This window comes from Populus euphratica, unplaced genomic scaffold, assembly GCF_000495115.2.
Source record: "Populus euphratica unplaced genomic scaffold, PopEup_1.0 scaffold2.1, whole genome shotgun sequence".
Classification (NCBI taxonomy): domain Eukaryota; kingdom Viridiplantae; phylum Streptophyta; class Magnoliopsida; order Malpighiales; family Salicaceae; genus Populus; species Populus euphratica.
In genome coordinates, this window is record NW_011499846.1 from 4,189,496 (window position 1) to 4,201,340 (window position 11,845).

At 33.4% G+C, this 11,845-nt stretch overlaps 1 protein-coding gene across 1 annotated transcript; it reads left to right on the forward strand.

Annotated features, from left to right (window-relative positions):
- The first annotated feature begins 4,986 nt into the window (after positions 1–4,986).
- On the forward strand, positions 4,987–6,976 carry LOC105133076 (F-box protein PP2-A13-like). The gene is made up of 3 exons (XM_011036895.1): positions 4,987–5,622; positions 5,698–5,816; positions 6,331–6,976. Exons 1-3 carry the CDS (start codon positions 5,302–5,304, stop codon positions 6,770–6,772), a joined length of 882 nt encoding a protein of 293 aa, XP_011035197.1. The 5' UTR covers positions 4,987–5,301; the 3' UTR covers positions 6,773–6,976.
- The last annotated feature ends 4,869 nt before the right edge of the window (positions 6,977–11,845 follow it).

Here is an 11,845-nt window from a genome sequence, read left to right on the forward strand (position 1 = left end):
CGCAACATGTAACATGGATAAAAACTAAGGTTTCTCAATCCCTAAAGTTTTACATCCTTGAACACCAGAGAAAGAAACTAAGGTTCTCAAACTCTAAGATTACATTCCTTGAATGGTTAGAAAAATATGATATATTTAGAAAAATATTTAATTTAATAATCTTGAATCTCTAAAATAGCCTACAAAGTTGTTTAAATATAAAAAAAAACATTATAGTCAGTAAAATCTCAATTAATTTAAAAATCCTAATCTAAATAGAAAAAAAAACTAAATATAACAAGAAAAATTAAGAAAATCCCATAAATTTTAGGTTCTATTTAAAAGCCTCGCTCACCTCTAGCGACTGCAAAATCTTAACCTTACATTATACAAGACCTTTAGAATATTTTTTCAAAATATTAACTTAATCTAATTGTATGATTAGAAGTTATGTTTTAGTTTTTTCCCTTTAAAATTAAAATTTATAAAAACTAAATTTGATTAGTGTCTAAATTCAAGAAAAAAAGAAGAATAATGTCCTGATATGATGCTCCAATTAATTGGAGTTGTGAGGTTTATGCATAGACTAATGGCCTGATTTGTATGTTTTATGGCTAGGTCAAATATCCTGAAAAAAAAAGTTGATGTGGTTATAAATTAACTTATAACTTAATTAAAATATAGTTTAATTTTATTTTTTAATTATATTATTTAAACCTAAAAATTTTTAACAATATTATTTTAGTTAATTTAAAATAAGTTAGATTAACTTATTCAAAACATAATTTAATAATATCCAACATAAGCTTCCAAAATTATAAGAATATATTTGATATTGTGGTGTAAAATATTTTTTAAAAATATTTTTTATTTGAAAGTATATTAATTTTTTTAATATAAAACTATAAAAAATAAATTTAAACTGAAAAAAAGAAGAAGCTTAAAAGGCTGATTGCACGGTTCTCTAAGCAGATTGTATCTTGTTTTTTAAGCAGTAAAAACTGTAAAATTAAACCTCAAATATAACGCGCCGTGTGTGGGGGGATGCGACCACCTTTTAGTTTCAGCCGGCACCACCAATCAGTGATGAAGGGTGGCCTGACATTCTCAAGATGTTCCAATCCAGTTTTAGCACGTATCATTTTTCATTAAAAATAAAAATAAAATAAAATTACGAGCGATGTTAATTTGGAGTTTTCTCTATTTATTTTACAGCTATAAACTCAAAATATTCATTAATTTCAGCCACAATTACTCATTTTCATTTTAACACAAGCCATTATCGCCGGTAACTTACTATAATTTCATCAAATCTCATATGATTGTTAATCAGAAAAGACATGTACGGTTCATCTGTAACACTCAAGTTCCTCATACGCAAGTAGTTTTTACTCTGAAAAATGCCCTTTTTATAAAGATGAATTGTGCCTTTCTTTATTCGGGGTTTTCGATTTGTTCAGACAAGGGAGAAGGAACTTGTGCATGAACAAGGATCTCTGACGTGAAGGGAGGTCCCGCACAAAGAACCCCTCTCGTGGGGTTGCCGAGTTGGGTATGGGCCTAAAACCGACCCCATAGAAGTTGCTTGAGTCTTGCTTTATCCATCTATTTGTACACTCGAAACAAAAACAAAATTCCACCGGAATTTTGCTTGCCGATGGCCGTTGGGAGAGGAAGAAACAGAATGCTAAAGGCCCATATGTAAATATAAATCGGAACTCGTACCCATAGCCGTTCAAGGAAGGCTTGGGCTGATTTCTACTTTGGTCCTTAAGTTGAGATATAGGTCCATAGAAGAAAACTTAACTCGAGGCTTGTCATCATGCCCATTATTGTGGGGCGGATTTTTTTTTTAATGATTTTAATGTATTGCATGTTAAAAAAAATAAAAAAATAATTTTAATATATTGAAATTATAAGAATATATTTTTTAAAAATATTTTTTATTTGAAAATATATTAAATTTTTAATATAAAACTATAAAAAAATAATTTTAAACTGAAAAAAAGAAGAAGCTTAAAAGACTGATTGCACGGTTCTCTAAGCAGCTTGTTTCTTGTTTTTCCAGCAGTAAAAACTGTAAAATTAAACCTCAAATATAACGCGCCGTGTGTATGGGGATGCGACCACCTTTTAGTTTCAGCCGGCACCACCAATCAGTGATGAAGGGTGGCCTGACATTCTCAAGATGTTCCAATCCAGTTTTAGCACGTATCATTTTTCATTAAAAATAAAAATAAAATAAAATTACGAGCGATGTTAATTTGGAGTTTTCTCTATTTATTTTACAGCTATAAACTCAAAATATTCATTAATTTCAGCCACAATTACTCATTTTCATTTTAACACAAGCCATTATCGCCGGTAACTTACTATAATTTCATCAAATCTCATATGATTGTTAATCAGAAAAGACATGTACGGTTCATCTGTAACACTCAAGTTCCTCATACGCAAGTAGTTTTTACTCTGAAAAATGCCCTTTTTATAAAGATGAATTGTGCCTTTCTTTATTCGGGGTTTTCGATTTGTTCAGACAAGGGAGAAGGAACTTGTGCATGAACAAGGATCTCTGACGTGAAGGGAGGTCCCGCACAAAGAACCCCTCTCGTGGGGTTGCCGAGTTGGGTATGGGCCTAAAACCGACCCCATAGAAGTTGCTTGAGTCTTGCTTTATCCATCTATTTGTACACTCGAAACAAAAACAAAATTCCACCGGAATTTTGCTTGCCGATGGCCGTTGGGAGAGGAAGAAACAGAATGCTAAAGGCCCATATGTAAATATAAATCGGAACTCGTACCCATAGCCGTTCAAGGAAGGCTTGGGCTGATTTCTACTTTGGTCCTTAAGTTGAGATATAGGTCCATAGAAGAAAACTTAACTCGAGGCTTGTCATCATGCCCATTATTGTGGGGCGGATTTTTTTTTTAATGATTTTAATGTATTGCATGTTAAAAAAAATAAAAAAATAATTTTAATATATTTTAATTAAATGAACAATACCTTTGAAAGATACATTGTATTATAATACAAAATACACTCGAACAAGTCATTCTAAAAGGCATAAATAAAGTGAAAAAAATAAAAAAATACGAGGGAAGACTTGACTAGTCGTAAATTTACTCATAACCCATATAGATTCATATCAAAACTCACTCCTATTTTGTAATTTTAGGCTTGTGACAAGTCAAGCTCACCTGATCAGACAAGTCAAGCTCACCTGATTAATAATCTTTCTCCGAACAAAGAAGAAGAGGGCGGTTTTGTTCATTGAAAATTCAATAATTCAACAAATCTAGGATAGGAGCCGAAGAACATGATATTTTGAATTCAGTCGTCGTCTTCTAGCTCCCTATCCGACTGTTGTTTTATTTAACTAAACCCTTGCATCACCTGATCTTGATTGAGAACTCAAGAAAAAATTAATGGATCCGTAGAAGACTTCGAACTCATTCCATCTCAATCAAATTCAAGCAACATGTAACCGTGTTGATAATTGATTGGTGGACTATACAACAATATAGAATTTATTCTTTTAAATTTTTTAATTAAGCCCTTGATTGTTCATACTCTAGCTGATAATGAGTATGTATTAATAAACTCTCCCCATCTCTCGCCATTGGTAGACCCTGCGACACCGTGACCTCGCAAATGGTCAGTGCGCTGGGTCAGATTCCCCAATCAGCCACAGGGAAGATAATATTATTATTGGATTTTGTTAATACAGCCAGACTAGCATTAACTTGACCACGCCATTAGTCGCATCAAAGCACATGACATTGCAAGGCTCTCTACCTGGTTTTCACACGTGGAATTAATTATCCATCTCCTCCTCTAGATAATTGATCTGGAGTCGGTTTCAATAAGCAAAAGTTGACCAGAAAACAACCCCAAGATTTTGAAAAAATCATGAGATTGCCTTGCATGCCAATATAATCTTGGGGTTTTTAGTTGATTCCTGCCTTGTTCTCTTCGAAGAAAAAGGATTTTGGTCCCTATGATATATATATATATATATATATATATATATATATATATATATATATATATATATATATATATATATATATATATATATATATCTTCAAGATGATCTATCGAGTTCAAGGAACCAGGCACCAAGACAAGTGGCCCAGCCGCCCAGGCAACCCGGCTGGCCTAACTCGAGTCCTTCAAGTGGAGAGACAGGATGTCAATACATGCGAAGTGCACGTCAGACGATGGACTACGTATTAATTGTCCACCCGCAAGCTTATCCAGAGAGGTTTTAATTTGTAATAAAACAAAGCCACCGAGCACAGATGCCGTGAGTTGGCTCCAAGGTATACTTGTCTGGTTAGAGCGTGTGCTCGTTCGACGCTGGCAGTACAGTGTCTTTGGGAAATTCCAATTTGCAATTTTTCATAAACATTTTCATCCTTAAGTGGGAGAGCAGTAGATTCTGTTTTTGGATGAATTTTATTTAAAATTGTGTTAAATTAATATTTTTTTATGATTATGATATACTAATATTAAAAAAGACAAAATATTATGATATATTTTTAAATAAAATTCGTTTTCAAAACACATGACTTTCTAATATGTTTATTTTAATGAATTTTCAGATCATTTTAGTGAATTGAATTAATTTTAATTTTTTTTTCTAGACAAGTAATCATGTTATTATTTTTTTATTTTTTTTAAAATCTAATGTTATTTTATAAAATAGCTTAATGATATATGATCATTATTATTTAAAAACAACCAATTAGGTCTGTTCGCATCTTCAACACCATTTATATGTAAACAATGTTGCCCTAGGAGAAGCTACAAACATGTAATCCAATCTTGCAAGTTAAGACAACATTTCAGAATCTCAACTACAAGTTAGGAGAGCTCAATCAATCACATTAGACATTTTTAATTTTAATCCACTTTAGGTGAAAAAATAAAGACATAAATATGCCACGTATTTAAGGAAACATTTACACGCGCTGTCTACAAGCGTGGAATTTTAAAACATAGGACTTTCCGTTTGCCCAATGCTGCACTGCTGCTCGCCACTGGATAAGAATCCACTTTGTTCACCTCAAAAATACGGGAGCAGCTGAATCATCTCACAAACTCAGCTGTACCAAACCAGCTCTAAGTTTTAACCACTCTTCGACTCCATATAAGTACCTAACACTATCTCAAATTCAGGGCCCTCTGTTTCCTTTTCTTGTTATCTTCATCTTTCGTGGCCCATTAATTTGGCACCCAAATTCTTGGCTGAAAGTTTCTATCTTGGATCAAAACCCTGGATTTAAGGGGATTTGTTTTCTTTCTTTCTTTCTTTTTTGATGGGTGCTAATTTATCTTGCGCTACTTTGTGTGATACAAATGGAGAGGGTCCTTCGAAACCAAGGCTTGGTGACATACCAGAGAGTTGCTTAGCATTAGTTCTAATGCACTTGGACCCACCTGATATCTGCAAATTGGCTCGTCTGAATCGGGCTTTTCGTGGTGCTTCTTCGGCTGATTTTATATGGGAATCAAAGTTGCCTTCAAATTATAAGTTTATATGTGAGAAAGTGTTAGATGAGAAGACTGTAGCGGGTTTGGAAAAGAAAGATGTTTATGCCATGATGTGCAGGCCTAATCCTTTTGATGGTGGCACAAAGGTATGTCTCTTTCTGTCTTTGGATTCCCGTGTATGTTTTGTTTAGGATAAGATTGGATGGTTTGGCCTTTTACAGGAGGTATGGCTGGATAAGAACACTGGTGGGGCTTGCTTTTCAATTTCTTCAAAGGGGTTGGCTATTACTGGGATTGATGATAGGAGATACTGGAATCACATTTCTACTGAAGAATCAAGGTGATATATATCTTTAGACAAATTTTCGTTTTTTCATTGGATTGTCAGATCCAATGGGACTCAGAGAAAATATTGTCTAAGGAAAACTTCTGAGAATCAAGCTATTTTTTGGTGGTTTGGCATGATGTCTTCTGTGCAATCAAATTTCAAATTCTTGGCTTTAATGTGGATTGTGTGTCTTTCCTATTTAAATGCTTTGATTAGTATGATAGCAAGTTTGTACATTTGAATAAACTCAGTTTCATTGCCACAAATTGCTATTTGCACTTATTAGAGATTGTTCATTCTATGCACTGATATATTTTAGTTTATTGAATTGAGTTGCCGTTATTGAATTTAGCCTGATACTATTTAATTTTTCATTCAACAACATACCAGCAACAGAGAATTCTGTTAATTTAGAACAATTTAAACTATGTATTTATTATCCTGCTTATGGTTGTCTTTATGTCTTTGGACTCTGAATGCTAGAAGGAACATTGGACTGATATATTGTTCATCTTTCTGGATTTAGATTCCACACAGTTGCATATCTTCAACAGATTTGGTGGTTTGAAATAGATGGAGAGTTCGAGTTTGAATTTCCAAAAGGGATTTATAGCCTATTCTTCAGACTCCAGCTTGGCAGGCCCTCAAAGAGAATGGGTCGTAGAGTTTGTAACTCTGAGCACATCCACGGCTGGGATATAAAACCTGTAAGATTCCAGCTAACAACTTCTGATGGTCAACGTGCAGCATCCAAATGCTATTTGGACAACCCTGGGAATTGGGTTTACTACCATGTTGGGGATTTTGTTGTTGATCGTCCAAGCGAGTTAATGAAGATCAATTTTTCAATGACTCAGATTGATTGCACTCACACAAAAGGAGGTCTCTGTGCTGACGCCGCCTTTGTATACCCCAGTAGCATAGGCGGTGAGATTTGTAAAATGAACAAGCTTGCTGGTCAGCATTGAAGAAGAAAATTTAGGTTGGTTTGTTGGGATTTGTAGAGTTTTCACCCAGGCATTGTATATATATTTGATCCTCGTAATCTTGCAGGGCTTGAATAGTCTTGTTTGTAGCATTTGTACATTATGGTTCTGCTAGTTTCCTGTATTGCGTGCCCAATTCGTAAATTTTCCTTGAACAAACAGAATTGCCTCCGCATGTTTTCTTTCTGGGTAAAGAAAATTTTCTTTCTTAGTGGAACTTGCATCCTGTTTTTAGAAAATCTAAAGTGCAACCAGTGACTGATTGGCTTCTAGGGAACTCCTGGTTTTATCTCTACAATGCATCTGGTGCTGGCAAATTTTTTCTTCCCTTGAGAATCATGCACTTGTTGAAGTGAAAACGAACGGCAATATCACCCAAGGTAAAATGCTCCTGAACAAACTGCAAATCATCAGCAATGAGCTTAGTGAGATCGTGCTGAATAGGATTAACAGCTAGATACATAGCAGAGATGTTATCGCAGACTGCCTCAATGGCCGGCAAGGACTAATGTGAAGATCTTGTAAAAGGGAACGAAGCCAACGAATCTCAGCAACAACAGCAGCTAAGGCACCATTTTCAGATTCTGCACTTCTACGAGAGACTGTATGTTGCTTTTTAGCAGTCCAGGTGATCAGATTATGGCCTAGAAACACGCAATAACCACAGGACAACCAGCCAATCGGCATTGTAACCAACCTCAGTATCGACAGAAGAAGAGGGCAAATGAAGACCATGATCAAAAGTACCTTCGATTCAGCGCAAAATGCGCTTCACAGCAAGCCAAAGAGAGTCATGTGGATCATGCATAAATTGGCAAAACAGTATTAACTGCAAAGGAAATGTCCAGGCCACCAACAATACTGCGACATGAAATGGCTTGGAAGAAGAATCGAAGCCTAGTTGAGGTGACTGAGTACGTGTATTAACAGGCTTGAACCCCACCATGGAGGCATGATTCAAGATATCAGTCACATATTGTTGTTGAGAAAGAAACAGACCATTCTTATGACGAGTGACATGGATAGCGAGAAAGTAATATAGAGAGCCAAGATCACTCCCAGCAAATTCACTTTTCAAGGTACTGATGATCTGTTGAAGAAGACGATTAGATGAAGCCATCAAAACAATACGAAGTCGTGAAAAAACTTAATATAAATTTCACGCACTGCGATTCTAGGCCAAGATATGTGGCTTTTATTATGGATATATACATATGGGCTTAGCTGGTGACGATAGGTTTGCCTTAGAAAACAAGTTTATAGTGAAATGAGATTCTCTCATGCTTAAATGAGTAAATGAGTACGTATATAAAAGAATTATATATATATATATATATATATATATTGAGTTTGAAAAAATTATAACCTTCTATATTTACTTGATAAGCTAAATTATTTATAAACCACCATCACACTTATATCGAAATATAAAGAGTTTCATAATCAATACAAATATTGATATGTTCATCATAGATGTAGTGTTTTTTCACTCTATTAGAGGAGAAGTAGGTGATTGTTGGTGATACATTAGCTATAAATAACTATTAGCTGAGAAATGAGGCGTCTAATTTGCATGCAAGTGGTTCGTGCTTGCATCGGCTAAGGTGACGCCAACCCTGCATAAAATTGTATATTTATAGAAAATATATCTGTTAATTTTAAAAAAAAATTTTATGCATAAACGATAAGGCCCCACCGCATTCTATATTCTCGAAACGCAGAAAAATACTTTGAGATATGTGTAGAAGCCGAAGATGTTTCTTCGTACCAGGTTGAAACTCAAGTGATTTTTCAAGTCAAAACGACTGGAAAAAATTGTCAGCCACAAACCACATGCATGCGCGCGCGGGTGAATTAAAATTGTGCAGTGCAGAGAAGCAGCTCCTGCTTCCGCTGTCTTTTATTTTAGTTCGTCTGGGCCGTGGCTCAAACTCACTTATTTTTATTTCATTCTATTTGAGCTATAGACTAAACAAACTGAATCACTCCATTTGGGCCGTGACCCAAATCAATTCCTTTTTTTCAAAAAAAAAAAAAACATTTGCACGCCATCAAATATCATCCATGTGAAGTAACAAAATGGCTCTCACTACCAGAGGAATAAACAAACGGAGTAATAAACTTTACTGCAAACAAATCCCTTGGAAGAGAGGATGTAAAACGATGAAACTAAACACAAGGGGCTTGTTTTAAGCCATATAACCGAAGCTGACACACATAACCAGGCACAAAACCGAGGGGTTGCTGCATTTACACAACCTGATCAAGGGAACCCATGCAAAAATGCCTTCCAGCATCTCACTAATGAATGAGCCACTGGTGCGAAAGAGCCACAAAAAGGACACTACGAATAGTGGCGTGGTTTCACCACTCACGACTGGACTAGAAGTTTCATGAAAATCAACTCCTACCGGTTGAGAAAATCCCTGTGCAACAAGATGAGCCTTCTACCATTCAATACTTCCATCCGCATGCCTTTTCAATGTATAAACACATTTAGATCCAATAATATTGACTGAAGTGGAAGGTGGAGGGACAAGTTCCCAGGTGTCATTAGCCAATGGAACATTATACTCACTAGTCATGGCATCTCGCCTACATTGAAGCTTAGCATCTTGAGCAAAAGTGGCAGGTTCACATTGGTTTCATGGGGTCGGAGAAGAAGCGGTATTGAGTAAAGAGAAAAGTTACTTTTCTTTTCATGTACCACCATCCTGTGACCTTGTAACCATCAGGGTTGTTACTTTTATTTCGTTTCTTCTTAAATGATAAAATATTTTATATTAATTTAAAAAATAGAACAAAACAAAATAATTTTTATTTTATTTTAAATTTTGGTCTGTTTTGTATTTTTTTGATAAGTTTTGACCGAAATATTTTGATTTTATTTTACATGTTTTGTTATGCATTTAAAAAGCCCTTGAATCAAATTCAACCCGGTTTAATTTGACTAATTAAAACATCCAAGTATAAATTATAAAAAGCTCCTTTTTTATTTTTATTTTTAATAACAACGATATTAATAATAATATCAAAAATAATTATTACTATTTTCATTAACAATGATATTAATTTTTTTTAAAAAATTTATCACTAATATATATAGTTTATATTCATGTTGTTTTTTTTTCATATTTATAGTTTGTAGGAATTTGAGCAAAATAAGAGATGTTTTAGATTCCATTAGCCTAAATAATATTGACTTATTGAATTAATGGATTTGTGAAAAACCTAGCCTTCTTGATGGAGATAATATAAGTTGGTAGATCATTGAAGCACCTTTATCAACTTTAACTTTAGAGAATGAAGAGATGTTTTGATGACGAGAATGAGCTAAGTAAAAATGATCAATTATTGAAATGTTTAGTTGGTGACTTTCCCTACATACCACCACAAGATCAAGATACTTATTTCGATTATAATGATGGAGATGATGTTTGATTTATATTTTTTTTTGTTAAAACATTTTATTTTCATAATATTTTGACATTTTGTTTTAGTTAAATTACTTTAAGCTAAAGTTCTATTTAATCTTGACTATTTAGGACTATTTTAAATTTTAAAATTATATTTGTTTGACATTGTATTTGTATTGCATAATTTATAATTAATTTATCTTGAATTTGAATTATATTTTTTGAATTCAATACACACACACATGAACAGTACAACTCCGAAACACTTCAAAACTAAAGTATTCCATTTCAATTGAAAAAACAAAACACTTATTGAAACAAAATTGACAACCTTCATAACCACAAGATGAGTTTTTTGCAGTACTATAATAGAGATGGTATTAAAAGATGAATGGAGGAATGAGAGGCGAGATGGTAGGAGCAGTGTGTTTAACACATTATTTAAATAAATTAATAAAAAATATATTAAAAAACAAAATATCAACAAAATCATGTGAGGTTGTCAAAATCCACAAACATAACCTAGTAAACGATCATTATTTGATAGGTAACTTGTGAATGTTGTGGAACTATTATTTTTTTTTATCATAAAAAAAATGTCGAGATGATATATATTTTTTTAAAAAAGAAAATATAAAAAAGAATAAAAATCAAATCCAAACAAATATAAAATAGAGTACACAACTAAATTTTTAAAGGCCTGACACCAAAACCAAAGCTAAGAAGAGAAAAATGAAAAGCAAGAAAAAAATTCACCGAACTGCCACCTGCCTTGGGAAACAGGCCACCCTAATAGTTATGCCAAATCCTAACAAATTAGATAAGATAACATCGTTTTTGTTAAATCTACAATGATTCTCTTTACTATAATAAAATTTTGAGTCCTTTTAGATTTTTGTTTTAATTTAAATTGTTGAAGATTCCATCCCAAAAGTTTGAATTTTTTTTTCATTTTAGTCCTAAAGTTTCATTGTTTTTGTTTTTTAAATATACTCTTCAATTAAAGATTTAATTTATAGAATAATAGATAATTATCTTGAGACAATATGCATTTTTCCCTTTCTGAAAATTACCCATTAATCTACAACAATCACATGTCTATCTTATTTGTAAAATATCAATTTTGTTAATTACATGTTGACTTTATTTTATTTTTATTTTTTATATAATCATAAATGTTCAAACCAACTAATAAATAAATTTAAAATTTAACCAATTAAATTACAACATCTCAAAGTTACATGTTGACTTTATTGATTCTTGGTTCGTTACACATCATGCATGGTTTACATAGCTAAATACTCGATCTTAAATACTTTATTACACTGTCAATCTTGGAGGTGAGTGAGAAAGAGAACATTCCAGTTTCTTGAAGAAGATGGTAAGTATTTCAGAAGTTGGGGGAGGGGGTGGTAAGAAATTGGGAAGGAAGGCAGGCAGGCAAAGATGATAGGGTTCTGGCCAGTGGAAAATGCTTTTCACTAAAAAGTAAAACAGAAAACGCGTTTGGAGTGGAAAAAAGAACCCAATCCCTTCAACCTCTTCACGGCCAAGGAAGTGAGTAGTGTCAATTTTCTAACAATCAGTGGCCCACACCATTACTTTCGTCTTGTGGAAACACCATTGACTCTTTTGGTCA